The 24863-nt window shown below is 42.0% G+C and overlaps 1 protein-coding gene across 1 annotated transcript in view; it reads left to right on the forward strand.

Moving 5' to 3' along the window:
* The window catches only part of LOC137765911 (mucin-13-like), a 38044-nt gene extending 19066 nt beyond the window's left edge, over positions 1 to 18978 (forward strand). Inside the window, exons 7-13 of the mRNA XM_068545662.1 lie at positions 6157 to 6308; positions 10402 to 10527; positions 10869 to 10998; positions 11657 to 11694; positions 13313 to 13397; positions 15577 to 15778; positions 17364 to 18978. Coding sequence (XP_068401763.1) covers positions 6157 to 6308; positions 10402 to 10527; positions 10869 to 10998; positions 11657 to 11694; positions 13313 to 13397; positions 15577 to 15778 — 733 coding nt within the window. The 3' untranslated portion in view covers positions 17364 to 18978. The remainder of the gene's footprint in view (positions 1 to 6156; positions 6309 to 10401; positions 10528 to 10868; positions 10999 to 11656; positions 11695 to 13312; positions 13398 to 15576; positions 15779 to 17363) is intronic.
* Positions 18979 to 24863: the final 5885 nt, after the last annotated feature.

A 24863-nucleotide genomic window follows, 5' to 3' on the forward strand; every position in this document is an offset into this window, starting at 1 on the left:
AGCAAGAGAAGAGAGACCAGGAAGGGGAGCCGGGCCTGCACCTCGGAGACCGAACTCGGCCGGGAACCGAGGCCAGGAAGTGCACTGTCCCAGGGCACCGCGTCGGCCGGCCGAGGTGGCAGCGGCTTCTCCCCAGCCCGGAGGCTGCCTCCTCCTGACAAGGGGCCCTAATGGTCGGGGCCCTAAACCAGCTGTGGCAACCACCCACCGTGGGGCGAATGGCGGGAAGAAGTTTTTTGAAGTCCTTTTTTTTCTCTCAGTGGTTGTATCACTTGATTCTTTTTTGAATAATGAAAGAATTAGAACTTGGTACAGCTGATCTCAGGGCCCCAAGTTGCAGCGCTGATTAGAGAGATTCTTATGATGTCTTGCTCATAGCAAGCACTTAGTGTCTGGTGAAATGATTTGGTATTATATTCTGATGCTTCTCACCGCCCCATCCCTCCTTGGGATCAGTTCTCCTCTGGGTCAGGTGTGCCCAGGTCCAATCACACACACACACACACACACACTTTCAAGCTGACTTCTGGCTTCCTGGGCCCTTTCTGGGAATGATCTAGACTCTGTATGGTTGATTACTGCTCTCTCTGTGCACAGGGAGGAACACACACCCCTCTGTCTCTCTCAAAGCACAAATCTGAGATTTTACAGCTCATCAAGAGACCTACTCTTGACTTTCTGCAGAAAGTGACAGCTTACTGTTTCAGATGTCACTTATTCTCCTTCTGGTTCACTCCAGGCTCCTCAATCCTAAGAATGATTGTCCACAATTTTTCTAAGTATCTTCCAACAAGACCTGGCTATAGCCCTAGATTTCCTCCGAATGCATGCCGAATAGAGATCTCTAGGCCTATAAATGGCCATCTTATGGCAACCCCATGCCTCTCTATGTGAGCCTCAACAGTGGATATAAAACCATGGGTAGGGACTAGTGCTGGAAGATCTGAGAGTCTGGGAGGTCTGAAGACCAATTTTTTTCTCTTTTTGGAATTTTATTTATTTTTTATACAGCAGGTTCTTATTAGTTATCTATTTTATACATATTAGTGTATATATGTCAATCAAAATCTCCCAGTTCATCCCACCATCACCACCCCCCCTCCAGTTTCCCCCCTTGGTGTCCATATGTTTGTTCTCTACATCTGTGTCTCTATTTCTGCCCTGCAAACTGCTTCATCTGTACCATTTTTCTACGTTCCACATATATGCGTTAATATGTGATATTTGCTTTTCTCTTTCTGACTTACTTCACTCTGTATGACAGTCTCTAGAGCCATCCACGTCTCTACAAATGACCCAGTTTAGTTCCTTTCTATGGTTGAGTAATAGTCCACTGTATATATGTACCACATCTTCTTTATCCATTCGTCTGTCGATGGGCATTTAGGTTGCTTCCATGTCCTGGCTATTGTAAATAGTGCTGCAATGAACATTGGGGTGCATGTGTCTTTTTGAATTATGGTTTTCTCTGGGTATATGCCCAGTAGTGGGATTGCTGGGTCATATGGTAATTCTATTTTTAGTTTTTTAAGGAACCTCCATACTGTTCTCCATAGTGGCTGTATCAATTTACATTCCCACCAACAGTGCAAGAGGGTTCCCTTTTCTCCACACCCTCTCCAGCATTTGTTGTTTGTAGATTTTCTGATGATGCCCATCCTAACTGGTGTGAGGTGATACCTCATTGTAGTTTTGATTTGCATTTCTCTAATAATTAGTGATGTTCAGCAGCTTTTCATGTGCTTCTTGGCCATCTGTATGTCTTCTTTGGAGAAATGTCTGTTTAGGTCTTCTGCCCATTTATTGATTGGGTTGTTTGTGTTTTTAATATTAAGCTGCATGAGCTGTTTATATATTTTGGAGATTAATCCTTTGTCCGTTGATTCATTTGCAAATATTTTCTCCCATTCTGAGGGTTGCCTTTTCATCTTGTTTGTAGTTTCCTTTGCTTTGCAAAAGCTTTTAAGTTTCATTAGGTCCAATTTGATTATTTTTGATTTTATTTCCATTACTCTAGGAGATAGATCAAAAAAAATCTTGCTGTGACTTATGTCAAAGAGTGTTCTTCCTATGTTTTCCTCTAAGAGTTTTATAGTCTCCAGTCTTACATTTAGGTCTCTAATCCATTTTGAGTTTATTTTTGTGTATGGTGTTAGGGAGTGTTCTAATTTCATTCTTTTACATGTAACTGTCCAGTTTTCCCAGCACCACTTATTGAAGAGACTGTCTTTTCTCCATTGTATATCCTTGCCTCCTTTGTCATAGATTAGTTGACCATAGGTGCGTAGGTTTATCTCTGGGCTTTCTATCCTGTTTGATTGATCTATATTTCTGTTTTTGTGCCAGTACCATATTGTCTTGATTACTGTACCTTTGTAGTATAGTCTGAAGTCAGGGAGTCTGATTCCTCCAGCTCCATTTTTTTCCCTCAATACTGCTTTGGCTATTCAGGGTCTTTTGTGTCTCCATACAAATTATAAGATTTTTTGTTCTAGTTCTGTAAAAAATGCCACTGGTAATTTGATAGGGATTGCACTGAATCTGTAGATTGCTTTGGGTAGTAGAGTCATTTTCAGAATATTGATTCTTCCAATCCAAGAACTTGGTATATCTCTCCTTCTGTTGGTATCATCTTTAATTTCTTTCATCAGTGTCTTATAGTTTTCTGCATACAGGTCTTTTGTCTCCCTAGGTAGGTTTATTCCTAGGTATTTTATTCTTTTTGTTGCAATGGTAAATGGGAGTGTTTCCTTAATTTCTCTTTCAGATTTTTCATCATTAGTGTATAGGAATGCCAGAGATTTCTGTGCATTAATTTTGTATCCTGCAACTTTACCAAATTCATTGATTAGCTCTAGTAGTTTTCCGGTGGCATCTTTAGGATTCTCTATGTATAGTATCATGTCATCTGCAAACAGTGACAGTTTGACTTCTTCTTTTCCAATTTGTATTCCTTTTATTTCTTTTTCTTCTCTGATTGCCGTGGCTAGGACTTCCAAAGCTATGCTGAATAATAGTGGTGAGAGTGGACATCCTTGTCTTGTTCCTGATCTTAGAGGAAATGTTTTCAGTTTTTCACCATTGAGAATGATGTTTGCTGTGGGTTTGTCATATATGGCCTTTATTATGTTGAGGTAGGTTCCCTCTATGCCCACTTTCTGGAGAGTGTTTATCATAAATGGGTGTTGAATTTTTTCAAAAGCTTTTTCTGCATCTATTGAGATGATCATATGGTTTTTATTCTTCAATTTGTTAATATGGTGTATCACATTGATTGATTTGCATATATTGAAGAATCCTTGCATCCCTGGGATAAATCCCACTTGATCATGGTGTATGATCCTTTTAATGTGTTGTTGGATACTGTTTGCTAGTATTTTGTTGAGGATTTTTGCATCTATATTCATCAGTGATATTGGTCTGTCATTTTCTTTTTTTGTAGTATCTTTCTCTGGTTTTGGTATCAGGGTGATGGTGGCCTCATAGCATGAGTTTGGGAGCATTCCTTCTAACCTCAGGTCTGAGGTTCTCTGTTAGTCCAGCAGTTCGCAATTTTTTGGAAGAGTTTGAGAAGGATGGGTATTAGCTCTTCTCTAAATGTTTGACAGAAGTCACCTGTGAAGCCATCTGCTCCTGGACTTTTGTTTGTTGGAAGATTTTTTATCACAGTTTCAATTTCATTACTTGTGATTGGTCTGTTCATATTTTCTATTTCTTCCTGGTTCAGTCCTGGGAGGTTATACCTTTCTAAGAATTTGTCCATTTCTTCCAGGTTGTCCATTTTTATTGGCATAGAGTTGCTTGTAGTAGTCTCTTAGGATGCTTTGTATTTCTGCGGTGTCTGTTGTAACTTCTCCTTTTTCATTTCTAATTTTATTGATTTGAGTCCTCGCCCTCTTTTTCTTGATGAGTCTGGCTAATGGTTTATCAATTTTGTTTATGTTCTCAAAGAACCAGCTTTTAGTTTTATTGATCTTGGCTATTGTTTTCTTTGTGTCTATTTCATTTATTTCTGCTCTGATCTTTATGATTTCTTTCCTTCTGCTAACTTTGAGTTTTGTTTGTTCTTCTTTCTGTAATTCCTTTAGGTGTAAGCTTAGAGTGTTTATTTGAGATTTTTCTTGTTTCTTGAGGTAGGCTTTTATAGCTATAAACTTCCCTCTTAGAACTGCCTTTGCTGCATCCCATAGGTTTTGGATCATCGTGTTTTCATTGTCATTTGTCTCTAGGTATTTTTTGATTTCCTCTTTGGTTTCTTCAGTGATCTCTTGGTTATTTAGTAACGTATTGTTTAGCCTCCATGTGTTTGTGTTTTTTACGTTTTTTTCCCTGTAATTGATTTCTAATCTCACAGCATTGTGGTCAGAAAAGATACTTGATATGATTTCAATTTTCTTAAATTTACTGAGGCTTGATTTGTGACCCAAGATGTGATCTATCCTGGAGAATATTCCGTGTGCACTTGAGAAGAAAGTGTAATCTGCTCTTTTTTGGATGGAATGTCCTATAAATATCAATTAAATCTATCTGGTCTATTGTGTCGTTTAAAGCTTATGTTTCCTTATTTTCTGTCTGGATGATCTGTCCATTGGTGTAAGTGAGGTGTTAAAGTCCCCCACTATGATTGTGTTGCTGTCGATTTCCTCTTTTAGAGCTGTTAGAAGTTGCCTTATGTATTGAGGTGCTCCTATGTTGGGTGCATATATATTTATAATTGTTATATCTTCTTCTTGGATTGATCCCTTGATCATTATGTAGTGTCCTTCCTTGTCTCTTGTAACATTCTTTATTTTAAAGTCTATTTTATCTGATACGAGTATTGCTACTCCAGCTTTCTTTTGACTTCCATTTGCATGGAATATCTTTTTCCATTCCCTCGCTTTCAGTCTGTATGTGTCCCTTGGTCTGAAGTGGGTCTCTTGTAGACAGCATATATATGGGTCTTGTTTTTGTATCCATTCAGCAAGCCTGTGTCTTTTGGTTGAAGCGTTTAATCCATTCATGTTTAAGCTAATTATGTATGTTCCTATGACCATTTTCTTAATTGTTTTGGGTTTGTTTTTGTAGGTCCTTTTCTTGTCTTGTGTTTCCCAGTTAGAGAAGTTCCTTTAGCATTTGTTGTAGAGCTGGTTTGGTGGTGCTGAGTTCTCTTAGCTTTTGCTTGTCTGTAAAGCTTTTGATTTCTCCATCGAATCTGAATGAGATCCTTGCCGGGTAGAGTAATCTTGGTTGTAGGTTCTTCCCTTTCATCACTTTAAATATATCATGCCACTCCCTTCTGGCTTGTAGAGTTTCTGCTGAGAAATCAGCTGTTAACCTTATGGGAGTTCCCTTGTATGTTATTTGTTATTTTTCCCTTGCTGCTTTCAGTAATTTTTCTTTGTCTTTATTTTTTGTCAGTTTGATTACTACGTGTCTCGGCGTGTTTCTCCTTGTGTTTATCCTGTATGGGACTCTCTGTGCTTCCTGGATTTGGGTGGCTATTTCCTTTCCCATGTTAGCGAAGATTTTGACTATAATCTCTTCAAATATTTTCTCAGGTCCTTTCTCTCTCTCTTCTCCTTCTGGAACCCCTATAATGCAAATGTTGTTATGTTTAATGTCTCAGAGGTCTCGTAGGCTGTCTCCATTTCTTTTCATTCTTTTTTCTTTATTCTGTTCTGTGGCAGTGAATTCCACCATTCTGTCTTCCAGGTCACTTATCTGTTCTTCTGCCTCAGTTATTCTGCTATTGATTCCTTCTAGTGTATTTTTCATTTCAGTTATTGTATTGTTCATCTCTGTTTGTTTGTTCTTTAATTCTTCTAGGTGTTTGTTCTTTAATTCTTCTAGGTCTTTGTTAAACATTTCTTGCATCTTCTTGATCTTTGCCTCCATTCTTTTTCCTAGGTCCTGGATCATCTTCACTATCATTATTCTGAATTCTTTTTCTGGAAGGTTTCCTATTTCCACCTCATTTAGTTGTTTTTCTGGGGTTTTATCTTGTTCTTTCATCTGGTACAAAGTCCTCTGCCTTTTCATTTTGTCTATCTTTCTGTGAATGTGGTTTTCCTTCCACAGGCTGCAGAATTGTATTTCTTCTTGCTTCTGCTGTGAAGACTAATTTGTTGATGCTTCAGTTCAATTCATCAAGTAATGGATTCATTTCATTTTTAGCACATCTCCTTCAGCAAGATCTGAAATTCATACTGTTCGTGTAGAAGTAGTAAACATTTTTATAGAAACTACAAAAGCAACTGAAGAAAACATATCACGTACCATTGAAAATGCAATTGCAAAGAGCCCAACTGAGTTTACAGAATACATCAGTAAGTATGAAATAATTTTATACAATGATTACCTGAAGACCTATCTACTTTTTCATAAAATTTTCTATTATATATTTGAAGGGGGCCAGAAGCACTGGATAATTGAATGCACAACATCTCCCAGTTTCCTTTGAATCTGTCCTTTCTTCCTCCCTCCCTTTCCCCTGTCATTTGGCTTCTGCTCCTTTATAACCATCCCCCAAGTCATCAGACTGACTAGTTTGTTCCTCTTCTTGGAAGGTAGTCTTGGACAAATAGCCTCTGAACCAGGAAAGATGAAGAAAGGAGAAACAAGAAGGCTCTATACCAAGTTTTAGCTTTCCAAATGCTATAGAAAGTTTTATCTATACTGTTTCCCCTTTAGGCGGACACACACCCCCATAGGACAGCTGTTAACAGTTCATTTTTACTGTGTTACAAACACCCCAAATCTTAGTGGCCTAAACAACAACCATTTATTTATTATAACGCTATAATTCTGTGGGTCAGAATTTGGGCTGGGCTTACCTGGGCGGTTCTGCTCATCTAGGCGGGGCTTGGCTGATCTCTGCTGGGCTCACTTAAGCATCAGCCATTAGCCGCCAGGTAGATCAGCTGAGGGCTGACTGATCTAAAATGGCTCAGCTGGACGGTTTGTCTCTGCTCCACATGATTTCTCATCCTCCAGCAGGTTAGTCCAAAAGGGTTTCAAGAGCAGCAAGAGGGCACATTTCAGTACACAGGTGCTTCTCACTCTCTGCTAATGTTATATTTACAACTGTCCTGATGGCCAAAGCAATTCACATGACAAAGCACAGTGTGGCAGGCCCTACGAAGGGGCATGGACACAGGAAGGCAGGAATAAACTGGCACTATTACTGCAATCACCACAGCAGTCATCAGGAGTTCCTCATCTCAGAGGTGTCCAGGGCCAGCCCTGGGGGCAGCTCTGTGCAACTGGTTCTCAGTCCTGGTTGCCAAACCCAAAGGCCTCTGTTGAGACACAACTTATCTGACTTTTCTGTAGCATTTGATACTAGTATCCTCCCATTCCTGAAGTCCTCTTCTCTCTGGACCTCCGTTCACCATTCTCCTGATCCCATTCTGCCTTCCTCATCTTTCATTTTGATCCTTCTACGACTCCTTCTTTAGTCTCTTAAATTTTTGCTTTTGGCTTATTGTAACCTCCATGTCCTAGTTTGCAAAACATATTTCTCTTTTTGAAAATATAATCAAATTCTGTTCATTTATAGTTTTCTAGCACCTTCTCTCTTTTTCGAGATTTCACAGATGCTCACTGTTCTCTCAGGACCTGGAATGTAAATGCTCTGGAATAAAACACTTAAAATTCTATCAGAAAGGATGGGGGCTCCCCTGCACTGTACCCGCTCCATGGGCTGTGGTCCCTTTAGCAATGTCCATTCAACTCTTTTCCATCCAAGTATTATTTCCTGGCAGAAGAGACTGGAGAAAAATTGTTCTGAAGCCATTCTGTTTTTTTTCATGTCATTCATCAGCATTACACCAAGCAGGCCTGGCCTTTCCATGAGCCCCTGTAACATGGAAAACATACACACCCTTTCATTCATTTGCCCATTTTTAATTTTTAACCCTTTGCTCTTTGTTGTTGGATTTTTGTTGTTGTTGTTGTTTTGGGTTTTGTTTGTGGCAAGCCTGAGCTCATTTGGGACTCTAGACTGTCTCTGTCACACTTTTAATATTCCATCTTTGGTTATGGGACCTTCTTTTTATATTTTATGTCTCTCATCTGAGAGCTTCCTGTGCAAACTATGCCAGTTTCTTATATTACCTGGCCCTCTCCTTTTTTTTTTTTTTACAGCTTGTTGGGATCATTTGCAGCTGTACAGTTAGAATTACATTTTCAGAGCTTCTTACTTTCCTGAACTGTTTTCATCTTCCAGAGTCTCATGCCATGGAACTACACCTTATCCTTTTTGAACATTTCAATATTTACTCTCTCAAAGTCATACTCCTCTTTCTGGCTATCACTTGGTCCTTGTCTTCCAAGGGACTCATCACTTCTACCTGCCAATAAATTTCTCCTCAGGGTCAGAATTTGGTCCAGAGTAGCAATTCATGCCGTCAGAACCTCTACCCCTGGAAGATGAAATTGTCAGCAAGGCAAGACAAAAACCTTATCATATGCTCTGCTTTTGGCTGAATGAGACTTCTAGCAAGTGTGAGGAAGTTGAGGATCCCCATCAGCATGGGGACTGACCACTCCAAGTGGTTGTCAGATGAAAATAACCAGTGCATTCTTCAAAATAAAGTTGGGGACCCTTGCAATTCTCTCATTTGGCTCTACTTAGTAACTGCCTTGGTTCTGAGCCCTGGAAGACTTGAAACCATCTGGTCTCAGTGCTGAGAATTGCTCTTTTTTTGGACAACTCTTCTCAGCATCTCTCCACTCTGACACCAGGCATGTGCTCTTAGGTACATTAACAGATTACCAAATGATGCCAGCTAGAGATGGCCACAGGAGCATGAGCTGCCCAGCACGTGGAAGGGAGAGCTCAGAACTTTTAGAGAAAACCACCTTTTCCTGCTCTCTTGCTTCTGCTGCAACGACAGATTCTCTTTTCTGTGTCAAAAGTTGTAGAATCGGGCTTCCCTGGTGGCGCAGTGGTTGAGAATCTGCCTGCCAATGCAGGGGACACGGGTTCGAGCCCTGGTCTGGGAAGATCCCACATGCCACGGAGCAACTGGGCCAGTGAGCCACAATTACTGAGCCTGCGCGTCTGGAGCCTGTGCTCCGCAACAAGAGAGGCCGCGATGGTGAGAGGCCCGCGCACCGCGATGAAGAGTGGTCCCCACTTGCCGCAACTAGAGAAAGCCCTCGCACAGAAACGAAGACTCAACACAGTCATAAATAAATAAATAAATAAATAAAAGAACGTGGATTTCTAAAAAAAAAAAAAAAAAAAAAAATCTTAAAAAAAAAAAAAGTAATCAGCATAAAATAATCCTTAAAAAAAAAAAAAAGTTGTAGAATCACTTTCTCTGTTTTTTATTTAGAGGCATTTTCAAATGGCAGGTAATGAAGGAAGGTTAGTTACAGGTTTGGGACATTTAGAAGAGAGTAACCACATATCTGTTCTACCTGCTCCTATTCTCTCCCTCTAATCTATTCTCAGATTCATCTTTTTGTCCCTAATGTCTTCTAATCTGCTTCTAGGCTAACATTCTTAAAAGATGGCTTTCTCATGCCATGCTTCTGTTCAAAATCTATCAATGGATTCTCAGGCTTGTAGGATAAAAGTCAGTGTCTGTAACCTGACATTCAAACCCTGCTATACCAATGAGTGAACAAAAGAACGATTACTTGTTGAGTATCTTATAGTGGACAATTGCATTTACATTAGTTCATTCAGTTCTCACAATAATCATGTGAAACAAGAATCATTAGCCCATTTCATAGATGGAGGGAACTTGGACCCACCACAAATGAAAAGATTGAACAAAAAGCCCACGGCCGATCAACGGTAGAGCCAAGAGTTCTCACTTTTGTTCCTCCTCACCCCACTGCCTCTCCCCTGCCCAAGTACAACTCCATCACTCCCGGACAAGAATCCTTTACTTCTTTTCATGCCTTGTTTACTCCACTTAGACCTTGCCTCTCCTTTGACTGTTCAAATCTTTCCTATCTTTCAAGACTTAGCCCAATTTCCACCTCCTCCACGATGTTACCTTTAGCTACCTGAGCCCCTGAATTCCCACTGTACTTAAAGTCTGTATTATGAGTTGCTGGATGCAACTCCCTAAGGGTGTAAACAGGTAAGTCTCCAAAGATGGGGTCCAAAACTTATGCAGCTACTGTGTCCCTTGTGGAACCTAGCAAAGAGGTAGGTGCAAAAGAGATTTGGAACATCATTGCATTGCACTGGATTGAATTAATTTTAATTGAATAATATAAGGAAATAGTTATAGAAGAGATCCCCTGGGGAGTTGAATTTCAGAATCTCAGATTTTCATTGGTTGAATCCTAAAATGTGTTAAAAGGCAACAATAACCACAATGGAATGGGGTGCTTTCACAAGTTACCTTATCCATATTGTCTTGCTAAATATGTCTTTGAATTATTTGTACCTCTTAGAGCAAGATCGGTGTAATTATTATGGTTGTGAGAAAAAGAATGAGCAAGATGACTGCGCCAGTGGTTTACTATGTCAGTGCAAACCGGGGCTGCAGAGACCGAGCCCACAGATCCCTCTGTGTGTTGGTGAGTGTTCCACCTGCTTCTAAATGTTCTTCGTGCCTCCTCCACTCTCTCCTTTTGCATTTGCAAAGTACACACTTTCCTGCTCAAGTTTCCATGTGCATTTCAGAGTCTGAGGGATGTGAATTTTGGCTTTAGTCCTGTGGGCCTGGATAGGGCCTTGGCTAAGAGCTGGTGAGGAGGCCCCACATGCCACTTCACAGGACGCACGTCAAGTGCAGAGCCACTGAGCACCTCGTTTTACCCAGAAAAAGCAACGTGAAAAAATTGTATTCTGTGATGTGTCACTTTGGTGTTGAAGGGGTTGTTTCTGAAAATTAACCAGAAATCACTCTCTTTTGAAGCTTTGGGTCCAAAGTGTCCTGGTAACTGCAGCACAGAGAACAAGAGGCAATGCCTAGTGAAGAACAGCGGGCACGCTAAATGCGTGTGCTTGCCAGGCTACAAGGAAGATAATCGTGGGATCTGTCAACCGTAAGAGAAATCACTCCTTTTTCATCTTGTCATAGCTGAAGCTAGGCAAAAAGGATAGCGCTTGTCACATATGTGTGAGTTTAGGGTCTGGAAGTTGGTTCGCTGGCATAAGTTGGTAGGTACAGAGCATCACCATCACCACCATCATCATCATCATCAGTTTTTGAACATTCTCCGTGTGCTGGGAACCACAGCAGGTAATGCTTCTCATACAACAACAGTCAGGAATGTATTTATTCCCCATTTTCAGGTGAGGAAACTGAAGCTCGGAGAATATAAATGACATGTCCCCACTCACAGGGCAGCAAATAAATAGCCGAGCCAGGTGGTTTCGCAGCCCGAGGGGGTCCCACTAAGCTCCATGCCTCTGGGACTCGGCTTCGCCCAAACTGCTGAATCCTCCTGGCGCTCAGAAGATGGAGCGTTCAGTTGCTAGCAAATGGAACCACACGGGATTGTGTATCCCCTCAACCTTCCAGAGTGCCATGAAAGGGGCTCACCTGGAAGAATGGGAGCGTAAGGAAGAAAAGAGAAAGAGGAGACAGAACGGGGAGGAGAAAATGAAAGAAAGATGCAAGGAAGACATGGAGGTTGGGTGGGAACTCTGACCTGCTCCCACAAGGCTCCTTACCATGGTCTCCTACTCCTTGTATTTTAGGTGTGCGTTTGGCTACAGCGGAGTTGATTGTGAAGACTGTGAGTAGAAGAGTCTTGCTTTGTTAATAAGCTTCTAAGAAACAGACATTGACCACATTCAAAATTCTGTCCAGTCCCCCAAAGTCTCTGGCTTGTTTCATAAAGAGAGAGAAAATCTACCTGGAGTTTGTCTTCTGGGTCAGGCCATGCCATGCTCACACTTAGGTTGTGGGCAGAGCCTCTCTGATATGGGAAATAATAGAACTCAGCCCAAGAGGTGGGCTGGTGCCTCTGAACTTGTCCCAGGCCAAAGAAGGTTGTCCCAACATTATATTCATTTCCTACATTAGATTAAATATGCACTGTCTGCTACTAAAAAGGATAAAGACCAGTATATTCCAAAAATGTTTGTGTTCACAGTAGAGCAGAACTAGAAACCAGACGTTCAAATACTCAAATCATCTTTTTGTCTCAGAGCTATTTACTAAGTTGGGATGTGTTGTCATAAATTCAGTTGCTTGGTTCCCTCCCAGGCCCTACCCCCACCAGACTGGGACAATACTAACTGTATATTTTAAATGATTTCATATTTTAAATTTTATATAATGAACTAAAAGATCAATGATCCAAGATGAAGGGAATATTCCTGTTAGCCTCCCAGCCAGCCACAAAGTTAGTGATAAGAAATGCTTTTAATTTCTACTGTAATTTGTTGTGAGGCTGGGTTTGCTAAGTCATTTCTTTCTTCTGGGGTTTCAGTGTCTACACCTATAAAATGAGAAGTTTGGATCAGCTAACCTTTGAGGTTTTTTCCAGACTTAATGGTCGATGGCCCCTTGCATCCTGGTTAGAGGTGGCATATATGGCAGTCATGTAGCAGAAAGAATCAAAGGGATCTAGAGCAGCACTGTCCAATAGAAATGTAACGCGAGCTTCAGATTTAATTTCAGATTTTAAAAGCTCTAAGTAAAATTTAAAAAGTAAAGAGGAATAGGTGAAATTGATTTTAATAATATTTTATTTCACTCAATATATAGAAAATAATATCATTTCAATAGGCAATCAATACAAGGATGATTAATGAGATATTTTACATTTTTTTTCATACTATGTGTTTGAAATCTGCTGTGTATGTTAAAATTACACTTACATGCCACCCCATAGCCATATTTCAAGTGCTCAAGAGCGCTAAACAAGCAGATCTAGAGGAGAATGGGTGGTAATGAACCTCCAGACTCTTCCCTCATCAATTCCATCAAGCTCCTCTGTTAGTGACAAATTTAACTCCAACCTAGTTCCCCTAGTTTATCAGCAAAGTCTGTTATGGCAGGCAGGCAAAGGCAGTAGAGGTAAGGAGGTAGTGTGGACCTCTGATGAGATCTCACCCCCCACAAAGCCCAGGAAGGTTCTGCCACCATGGCCTCCTCTGTGCTTATGGACTTCTTTTATCTGGCAAGGTTGCCTCTTTTGACTGGGTTCTGAAGACACAGTTGGGGGTGGGCAGACAGAGGGCTAAAGGAGGCGAGCCACCCACCCATCCTGGTCCTGGGAGAGGGTCAGAAACCAGAGACCAATTGTCCTCTTGGCCAGGAACCACTGGGAACACATGTACCTGTGCAGTAGACAGTGGGAGTCTGCTTGGGGGAAGCCGTTCCTACTCTTCTCTTTTCCCTTTCAGCATTTCAGCTGATCCTCACGATCGTGGGCACCATTGCTGGCATCCTCATTCTCGGCATGATGATTGCATTCATCTTCTCAGTGAGGTACGGGGTGAAGTGTCCCTTTCCTGGGGCACAGTGCCACTGGCATTACACTCTGGTTTCCAAACACGCCCAGCCTTTCCCAGGCAAGAGAAGAAAAATAGGGCGAGGCCTCTGTAATACCATTGCCCTTTTTGTCTTACCTGAATTTTCTTCTGATTCTATAAGCTACACATGATCACTGAAGAAAATAGAAAATGTGTAAAGGAGCAGACTAAAAAGTCACCCACAAAACCCACCACCCTGAAGCAACCAACATTTTGGCATACATCCTTCCAGGTTTTTTGCTACTTTTTAAAATGATGTTATATATGTAATTTAGTATCTTTTGTGCTTTAAAATTTTTTTGTTGAGGTTTGTTTTTGCTTAATACTATAAAGTGACATAGCAACCATTTTCTGCTGTCATTAAAAACTCTTTTGGGAGTTCAGGGTTTTTTTTTGAGCACAAGCCACCCATTCTCCTTGCTTGGCCCTGCAATAAACCTTTATCTGCTCAAAAACAAAACAAAACAAAACACTCTTTTGTTAGCAGTATTTAACTCCATTGATGTTGTCAGATATAATTTTCATGAAGTCACTCCCCTGCCCAGGACCTCGCTGCAAATAGCCTAACGTCCACCTCAACTGAGCCGCCTGGGTTTTAAGTAGAAACGTTATCTCTGCATGGCCTTTTCTCAGCTTGTGCCTTAAGTGACCTTCTTAAAAACTTAAGTAGGGTCCATTCATTTATTCTACAAACATTTAGATAAAGTTCCCTCCATTAATAGAGATGGAATACTATCATCTATTCCATTCTAAATGTGCCAAGTGAGGAACCACTCTGATTTTAAAAAAAGCTACTTTTTGAAAATTACCTTTAGCTAATATCTTATATTTTGGCAAAATAGGTTTTTTTGCACTGTAATGTGAGAGGATAGAGTTTACATTCCTAAAATATTTTGTTTCTTTTTTTTTCTTCTTTTACTCCATTTTGATATTAACTCTTCCCCAGAGACTTGATTATAAAGATGCCAAGCTGGGAACTGAGAACACGACTTCCCCTTTTCCAGGGGTGGGGGTATGGGGGACAGGACATTCGACTCTGGAGCAAGGCTGCTTCCTCCACAGTGGACCGGCTCACCACCCCAGTCTCCAGGGTCCTCAGGGACTGTGATAGAGCTTGTGCCCCTTGAGAGCCTCGGTTCTCAGTTCCCCTTCCTGCTGCAGAGCCCCGTTTGCTCTTTGCTCAGCCACAGATTCATGACCCTTGGGAGCTCTCCAAGAATTATAATTTCTTGCCCATTCCAAAGGGAAGGAAGCCTCTTGTCAGTCACCTTAGATGGGAGTGCTGTCACAGGGCAGGAACTCAGTGGCGGGCTGGGCTGACCATCAGGGTCACCAGGTGAGTGGGTCTTCCTTTCTGACATTCCAGTGTCTGAAAGTCACCCGAGAACTGCCCTGTGGCCATAATGGATGCCTCTGGCCCCACTACCCATATTCTAACAGGGCAGGACTGTCGCTGCAGGCCAGAAGGAGAGAAGGGTCATGATCAGAGTTAATTGGGGGACAGGTGCCTCCCTCACCTGCAAGTCCTCCCACTTGGCTTTGAATGCTTACACTTGAGGTTCTTGAGGGCCCACAGAACAACCTGGGAAACTCCTATTTCTCCTTAAGACCTTTATGCCTTGAACTCATTTTATTCACTGAGGTGCTTCTGTAGACATTGACTTTGCCTGAATGAAAAATTGTATCACAAATCATCTTTTTCTTTGACTTTTATTATCATTTCCATAAATAATGCAAAGGCACACTGAAAAATTCTAACATTATTAGCAAAATGTAAATGGGACTGGAGGAATTAGATGGTAATGTTGGATCAGGGTTAACGTTCTGGTTTTGATGGTTACATGGAGCTTATGAGGAGACTTAGGGAATCTACACTGAATGAAGTAATGAAGTATTGCCAGAAATGGACATCAGGTCTGCAGCTTATTCTTAAATGGTTCAGAAATGTTAACAGTCAGGGAATCTGGGTGATAGATGTATGGGAGCTCTGTGTAATTTTTTATTTTTTTTTCATAACTTACATGTAAATTTGAAATTATTTCAAAAATTTAAAACATTTTGAAGAAAGAATATTAACATTTGCTTCAAGGAACTTGCCGCCATTGTAAGATCCTAATTCCTGTTACCAATTACAGATCAAAGAACAAAAGCAGGAATGTGGAAGAAGAGAACTTGATTGAGAATGCTTTTCGAAATCTGAAACTGCAGGAGACCAGCTTTAGCAATCTAGGAGCAGATGGGAGCATATTCCCTAAGATCAGGGTGAACCTACCCAAAGAGAGTCAGCCACAGAATCCCTGCGTAATCCAGGGTGGTCTACCCTGCGCAGACTATTAGGTGAGTCTTTGCATGCTTTCTGTTTGCCTTTGCAGAGTGAAATTTCCCAGGGCCGACTTGGGACCTGACTGTTGTATCATCAGCAGCCCTGGCTGCCCAGTAGACTTTTTTTTTTTAATCGAAAGCTATTGAAAATAGCCACCACTTGGTCCCTAACACTGACCATCTATGTGACTTTAGACACACCACTTAATTTCTCTGTTCATCTATTTCCTCAGCTATAAAAAAGGAAGCTTAAATCAGATGCCCCTAAGGTCTCCTTAAATGATACGTTTCTTGGGATACAACTCCAGTGGTTGTGATGACAATTCCCGGACTGCTGAAGGGCCTAGGACCTAGGTCAGGCCTGGGGAGGACTGTTGGATGTAAACATGGTTCTGTTTACATGGATCCTTTCCAGCCAGCCCACATGAAGGCAAATCTCTCCTTTCCTCCCCGCCCCGCCCCAGACCACAAGGCCACCCTATCAATTTCTAAAGCGACAAGGCAAGCGAGGCTGATAATATTTTCTTTCCCTTGGGAGGACTCTCAAGGCAAGTAGCTTGTCCTTGTTAGATTTGTTTTGGAGAATCGTAGCTGGCATTGCTCAGTGTGACCAAATGAAATGCTGAAAGGAGAAAGCCTGTCAGAGAGGACTCCCTAGGGGAGGAGTGACAAGACAGAAGGAAGAGGAAAAGTGGCCAGAGAAGAGAGAGGGGGAAGAAGAGAGGAAAGGAGAGAAATGACTTGTTTAAAAGAGGAAGAGTGGGGAGAAAGGGAAAGAAGGAGAGGTGAGGTATCCCCAGGAGAGAAGAAAAATAAAGAGGCTGAAAGAGAAGGGGGACCCGGGAGGGTGGTAGAGGGGCCGGGGAAGGGGAGAACAGTATCCCCACTCCCTGTGTGCGAGGTTTGGTTCTGCAGGCGGCCCAGGTGAGCGGGTCATCCTTTGCCGATCTTAACGCACTTTGAATATTCTGGGAAAATCTGACTTATTTTTCGTTTGAAATCCCACGGTTGATTTTACATATCAAGTTTCCTTCAGTCATGGAATCTAAGTGTTCCATGCATGCACGAAGGGATGACTTGCACAAAATGCGCCATGTAGGGTCGGACACAGGGTCTAGCCAGCAAGAGCCGAGAATGGACCTCCCTTTGGTCCTACCTGAGGTGAACCTTAACCATGGAACTCATTTCAAACCTCCCTTTCCCCACAGTGGGGCCCTTACTTCAAGTATAACCTCTGAAGAAAGCTCTTTAGTGGCTGAGCAGGCATGGGATTTAGAATCGGACAGACCTGTGTTCACAGCCTGGCCCTTCCTGCTACGAGCTGTGTGATCTCAGACAAGTTATTTGACTTCTCTGGGTTTGTTTTCTCATCTGTGAAATGGTTAAAATGAAGCCTACCTCAGAGGGTAAAGATCAAATAAGTCAAAATGCATAAAGAACACAGCACGATGGGTTCTAATTTGAATAATAGTATTCAAATTGTGTTAATTACAGTAAAGTTAATCATTTATGAATCTAAATTTTCTCATATGTTTCTGTTGGAATACTTCTTTTCTAAGAGTTTTTCCCCCTCTCTTTCTCTCTCTCTCGTTTTGTCTAGAACGGTAAAAATTTGGAACCATCCACCCCTCAACCCAACATATAAGCTTTTATTTTGAATGTTTCAAAGACTGATGGAGAAGGGAGCAGCCATGAAGATCTGGCCTTTGGTATTTCCCTTCCATCCAGCCTCTCTGAATGGGAGTTGTGACTGTTTGCAATGAATACAGCTTGTTTGCTAACTAAGTACCTATGAAATTAAATGCACATAGATGCTATTAGTAAGCACCTATACTTAAGATAGTTGATTTACTCCAATCAGTACAATGGTTAGGTTTGTTTTTCCTGGCCGTGCAACAGTAATCATTCTATCTATCTAGAGGGAAGCTCCCCAGGATTTTTCACTCCTGAAAGAGTCTAGAAGACTGTTGCTTTGAGTTGATACCCTGTAGATAATTGACGTATTCTGGGAGACTCTTACACATCAGCTGTGGACGTCCCAGGAGATGGGAGGAGATCCCATCCTTGAAGATGCTCAGGTTCATTCTCTGGCAAGTTAAAACAAGGAAGCTGGGGCTTCCCTGGTGGCGCAGTGGTTAAGAATCCGCCTGCCAATGCAGGGGACACGGGTTCAAGCCCTGGCCCGGGAAGATCCCACATGCCGCGGAGCAACTAAGCCCGTGCGCCACAACTACTGAAGCCCGCGCGCCTAGAGCCCATGCTCCTCAACGAGAGAAGCCACCGCAATGAGAAGCCCGCGCACTGCAACGAAGAATGGCCCCCGCTCACTGCAACTAGAGAAAGCCTGCGCACAGCAACGGAGACCCAACACAGCCAAAAATGAAAATAAAAAATAAATAAATTAAAAAAAAAAAAGAAGTGGTGTGTTACACTTTATGTCAAAAGAATGGTATTTTAAAAAAAGAAAAAAAACAGGGAAGCTGCTTCTTTTCCTCAAATGTAGGGATTTCATTACCCTTGAACTGCCAGGAGCTTGTGACCTGGGCTCAAATCAAGAGGACAGATAAAAAGAGACAGGTCTCTTAGCTTTTTGGGAGCAGTTACTGGCAACCCAGGGCCTTCTTAACGTCAACTGGAAGGCCTGAACTAGAAATGTCCTCTGCGGGGGTACGTTCTAGAGGTTTTGAAATGCCGGTAGGTAGGGGAGTCAGTGGGGACAAATGTGACCAGGAGTAGGAGGAACAGAGGTAGAAGGAAGCTGGGCTGGTAGGCTGAGTAAGGGAGAAGGTTCCCAGGGCCCGCCTTCATCCTCAATGAGCAAATGGGCATTTCCTCTAATTCATGCCCTACCCAAGATTTAGAACCTAGGAGAGGATGTGAAGACAAACCCCCCAGAGCAAGAGCTTGAAGTCACTTTGAAATTGTAGACATTCTGACTGGCTGATGGTGAGAGAGGGAGCTTGTGCTCTGGATCCAAATGTTCAGCCTCGTGATACAGACTCCAGAGGTATTCCACCAAAACCTCAGCCTTCCCTGGGGACAGAGCCTTAGCCGTGGTCACTGACACACACACAGCCAAGAATGGGGGCAGCACCTCCAGCACAGCTTTCTTTAATGTTAGTAGTTTCCTTGTTTATGTCTAATATCTGGTCTTTTGCAAGTTATTGTTATTTGTTGTTGTTATTATTATTTGTTCTTGACTGTTAACTATAAACAGTAACAAATAAAGTGTCTTTAATAGATGGTGTTCTCCCTTGTGTTTGGGACTTTGGGTGATGCACATAGCAGTTAAATTTCACTTTCAATAGCAAACATGACACATGGTAAACCGAATTGATTAACATCTGCTCATTAGGGGCTGTTGGATTACCCAAGGTAATTTTTTTTTATCATGGAATAGACATTTTTGGCTGCTTCCCCATGCATATCCCACAACTCTTCCATTATGAAGCAACCAAGCATTTTGGGTGGGATTGATCCAACCCCTAGCTCCAAATGTAGGCCTTGGTTGGCCCAAGCCAATCAGCGGAATCCCATGCCCTCTTGCCACAGTGATTGACTTAGCAAGCACATGGCACAAGTGGATACGATTAGAATAAATCTCAAATGTTGGTAGGAGGCTTGGAGGAGGAGAAACTCGTTGTTCTGGAGAGTGGGGTTGAGGATGTGAGGCCTCGAACTGCTTCAGTTTTGCTGAGCTGACACATAGAGGAGGGCAAAGCTGAGAGAACCATGGAAAAATGGAGCTGGTGCTCTGATCAGACCATCCCTGAAGGCTCTGGACTTTACTGTTAAGACAGTTTGAGTAGTTGCTTCTGTTTTTGCAGGTGAGAGCATCCTCACTGATACAGCTTGTGATTACTCTTGTGTTCTCAAGGCTAGCTGGTGAACGTAATAAAAGAAACTCGTATGACCTATTAATGCCCACAGTAAAAATATTAGTCAGCAATCAATAGGTTAACAGAATTAATGAAGACATAACTTAAAATTGGCTGACCACTGTAACTTGACATCACAGACTCTAGTTCTGACCTGCATGTTACCTTCTTTACATTTGAAGATGATTCTGGACTTAGCGCTAAAAGTAGGCTATTTGAACCTCTTTTCTTTTTTCTTTCTTTTTTTGAAAAAAATATTTATTTATTTATTTATTTGGTTGCACCGGGTCTTAGTTGCAGCAGGTGGGCTCCTTAGTTGCGGCAGGTGGGTTCCTTAGTTGCGGCTCACTGGCTCCTTAGTTGTGGCATGCGAACTTTTAGTTGCAGCATGCCTGTGGGATCTAGTTCCCTGACCAGGGATCAAACCCGGGCCCCCTGCATTGGGAGCGCAGTGTCTTATCCACTGCGCCTCCAGGGAAGTCCCTGAACCTCTTTTCTAAAGAGTCCCTCCTCTCTCGTGCCCCTCTGCACTACACCATGTCAGTTTCCATCACTCCTCAAAGGTCCTGGGCCATACAAAACTCTGGGCTTCATGGACCAGAGTACATCCATTCTTGGGAGAATTTCATTGCTATTGTTTGAATAAAAATAATGCTCCAAATATGTATATGTGTAATATTTATGAAAATGGCTTTTGCCTCCAAAGTTGCTTTTGATCTTACATAATAGGACGTGTAATTCATTTGCTTCCGCTCACTGAGACCTTTGCAAAGGTTTTCTAACTGACTGTCCTGCAACCTTGGAGGGCTGTCAGAATGAACTTTCTAAGATGTGAATCTGATCATGACACTCCCTTGCTTAAGGCTCTCAGGGGTTCTCCACTGAGAGAATCAAGCTCAGAGATTCAAGCCAGACTCCTTGTGGCTCAAGTGCTCCAGAGTTGCCTCTCCTCCCCCGTCCCCATCCCCCCACCCCCCGCAGTGCACTAACACTGGCATACCTGCTGTTCCCTGAACATGCCGCCTCCTCCTACTGCCATTTTTTTCTGAATTTTTGAATTCATTTTATTTTATTTTTTTTTATACAGCAGGTTCTTATTAGTTATCTATTTTATACTACCTCCATTTTTTTGCCTGTGCTGTGCCCTGCACTTGAAATGCCCCTTTCCTTCAACTGCCTAATAAACATCTCCAACTGTCTAGATCAGCTAAAACACCATCTCTTCTGACCAGCTTTTTTGAATCCTCCCCTTCTCCACACAGCCCTCTCAAGCAGAAGTATCGCCTCTCTCATGTCAGCCGGGTCCTGGAACTCATTTCCCTGGTAAAGAGGTCCTGCATGGTAAGTCTGTGTTTCCTTCTCACCCAGCACAATGCCTGGCATAGAATATTAAATAGTTATGAAACAGTATAAAGCGGGACTCTTCCAGCTCAATCATGAAGGGTATGTTCATTATCTTGATGGTGGTGAAGGTTACCACGGGTATAGCAAAACTTAAATTACAAACGTTACATATGTACAGTTTATTGTATATATACCTCAATTGAGCTCTTTTTGTTTTTTTTTTTAAGTGGGGTGTGGACACTCCTGCGGGAGCCTCTCTGACCTTGAGGGAGGCATCCTCTGATCACTGCCCTCAGACAGCACAGGAGCACATACATATTCTGCTGATCTCTGCTTCAGCCTGAAGGCTCTCTGAGGTCAGTGTTGGGTAAAACCAGCTGGGGATGGACCATTGCCCCGACAGCAGCAGGTCTCGGCTGTACACTGGAGTCACTGGAGAAGGTTTAAAAATCACTGATGCCTGGGTCCCATCCCAGAGCACTTCATTGGTCTAGAGCATCCGGCTGGGTTAAGCTCCGCAAGTGATTCGAATGTGCAGGGGAGTTTGAGAATCACTACTCTCGACCAGCGGTTTGGCTCCTTGAGGTCAAGCCCCAGATCACATCATTTCCCATTCCTTCCCCAGAGATTCTAGAAACCAGGAATCTATTATGCATAAGAAGCTTCAGTGGTCTCTGAGCTTCCTTATGGAGGAGGAGGTCAATCGTCCAGGTGGCATCAACACCAAAACAGCTTGAAACTTAAATCTTTGGGGCAATTTTACCCCTGAACTACCCACCACCCTCTTCCTTCTTCCTAGCTGCTGGGCAAATTCTGCAGCCAGTAGGTGGTGCTGTCTCCTATGGCTTGCAAAAACCCAACTTCCGGTGGGACAGCTGTTTTAAAAGCCTTGTTGGAAATCATTCACTTTTAATGCAACAATTCTAAACAATTCCCCCTTGACTTTTTCTTGGTCTCTTCATTCCTTGCTCTTGTGCCCGGGAAACATGAATGTTATCAGTTCACTCTTGTTGCACATTTGCATAATTTTTACTGGATCATTAGAATCATACATTGTTTCTTTCCAGTGGTCCTATAATAACTTAAGAATTGAAGTAATGTTAATGTCATCTTAATGATGCATAAAATTTGGTACAATTATTCAGATAATCAATGTTTTATTTAATGGCTTTCCAAAATAAAAAAGAAGATAAATCAATTTGCATTGAAAAATTCATCATTTTAGGTTTAAAAAAAAATGCCACCAGTGGGAGATTTCTGTCTTTCATCAGCTTTTATGAGGTGAGCAAGGTCTGGCTGGATTTTTTAGAGAATGAGGTTGGGAAGAGCCCTGGAGCACTGTATGGGGAACTTTTCTTCAACCTCCAGGTTGTGACATGTGTGCACTTTTATTCAAAGACAAAGCTTGGAGCAAACCATCAAAGGCTTCATTATTCCTGCAGGCTCAGTAACATTTTCTGAGCCCACAATCAGAACATGTGGTCTAATAAGAGAATTCTCTCCTGCTTCCAGATGAGAGCCAGTTTGAAAAAACAACAATAATAATAGTCAATATATTATGGAGTATTTAATATAGGCCAGGCACAATTCTTCCTTTCATTCTCACAATAATTGTGAAGTAATACTCTTATTACCCTTGTTCAATAGTTGGGGAGATAGAGGCAAGAAACTTGCCCAAAGTTTTGTGGGTAGTAATTAGCACAGCTCTCTGTCATTTAATGCCAAAATATTAACATATGTAGGATATTTCAATGGTTCGTAGAGACTATGAGACGTATATTTGAAACTGAGAGCGTCCTATATTTACTAGGCCTGGGGCCAGATACAAACAGATCTTCCTGGAGTGTATAGCTTAATGGGCCTTTATTACCAAAAATGAAAAATTCTGTCCTTATGTAATTGTTCAGATTTCAGAACATATTCTCTCCGTTAAAGTAATTCATCTAAAATCATCTGCAAAATGCCTGCTGTGCATTACTGATGGCCCCAGCTGTAGCTGTGGCTTCCCTCTCTGTTTGGGTGTGGGGCCTCCAGTTTCTCGCTAATGAAAAGTCTCTCCATTCTCTCTCGGCCCAGCTGTGGTATCCTGCCCATATGTGGTGACAGAGGAGTCTTTGAGGCTTCTTTCCTTATGCTGGAAACCATAACCTCCTGACAGGGTCCAAGGCCCCGCTGGGTTGACACTGAACACCTCCAACCCCCACCCCTGCTTAGTACCACCTTTATCAGCCAGTCCTTCTCTGCTCCTGAGCTTCTGGAGAAAAACCCTCTGTCTTATTTCTCTGGTATGTAGAAGGTCCTCAACAAAACAAGAAAGAATGAAGGCCCTATTTCAGTGAAGTAACATCCTCGAGCAAGGAATATCCTGGACTATGGAAGCAAAGAATAGATTTAGGGCAAAACAAGAGGAGAAGTCTCTGGATTATAATAGGGTCGATTGTCCAAATGTCTATTTGTAATGACACCTCTGAAGTATTTTTTTTTTTTTAAGCTTAGTCCATAACAGAAAGCCTCTCTTAGCCAGCCCTAACTACCAGCTTTACCATTTTCTTGAGAGGAATTAACTTATACAATACCCTCTAAATTGTACGTAATTCTTATTCCATAATAGAATGTCTATCATTTTAAACTAATCTTTTAAAATTTTCTATTGTTATTATTCTAAGTCTCAAGCTTAAAACAAAACGCACACCTCAAAAGGGTCAACACAAGTAGACATTTGGACAGTGGACTGCATTATAGTCCAGAGACGTCTATTCTTGCTCCTGGGTGCTCCTCATGAGCCCTCTGCTCTCCTCTAAGTGGTGATCCAGGCTCCTTCCTGCTACGGCTTCCTCATTTTGAACATGTTTCCCAAGGTCACACTGTACTCATCCGCATCAATCTACTGGAAAGGGAAAAAGCATGGAGGATCATGCAAGAGAGATTTTTATGGGTCAGGTCTGGTGTTAATACCTCTCATTTTTTCCCACAGCACATTGGCTTAGAACCTAGTCACATAACTACACCCAACACACCCAGGGAGACAGAAGAATATAGGAGAGCTCCATGTCCAGGAAGACCAGGAAATGGGTGCTTTGTGAACAGCTATCCCGTCTCTGTTCCTCTCCCTCCCTCTACCTTACAACATTATCTCACCCTTCAAGATCCTGCATAAATATCACAATTCCATCCTTAACCTAGAGCAGTATCTAGCACAGAGTATACACTCAATAAATATTTGTTTAAAAAATGAGGCATTCCACAAATACTTTTTTAAAAATTTATTTTGTTGAAGTATAGTTGATTTACAAAGTTGGGTTAGTTTCTGCTGTACAGCAAAGTGATTCAGTTATACATATACATATATATTCTTTTTCATATTCTTTTCCATTATGGTTTGTTACAGGATATTGAATATATTACTAGTTCCCTATGCTATACAGTAGGACCTTGTTGTTTATCCCACAGATACTTAAGTGCCTACTCTCTTAATTCTCAATTAAGTCAGAGAGTCAGTTGTGCCATAAGCAAGTAATTTCAATTCAACTCATCTGATAGAGTGAGGACCAAGCCGTTTGAGAACATGGAGGAAAACGTTCTATGAACATCAGTTCTGGAAGGCTTGAGCTGGGTATGGAAAGAGGAGTCAAGTTTACTAGCTGGAAAGAGCAGGAACGTGACCATCTATGGAGAAGAAACACGATGTGCAAAGGTGGGAATGTGTTTGTGAGGGCGGGTGTCGGGGCCAGGCTCTGAAGGGCCTTGTGTGTTGCATAATCATCTGATTCCTGGTGTGCTGATCTTTCAGTTATACCAACTATCTGCCCTACCTGCTTTTTCTGAAGAGAAGGCTGAACAACTATACCTAATAAGGCATTCACTCAGGTCCTGCCTTC

The sequence above is a fragment of the Eschrichtius robustus genome, chromosome 6 (genome assembly GCF_028021215.1).
Source record: "Eschrichtius robustus isolate mEscRob2 chromosome 6, mEscRob2.pri, whole genome shotgun sequence".
Taxonomy (NCBI): Eukaryota; Metazoa; Chordata; class Mammalia; order Artiodactyla; family Eschrichtiidae; genus Eschrichtius; species Eschrichtius robustus.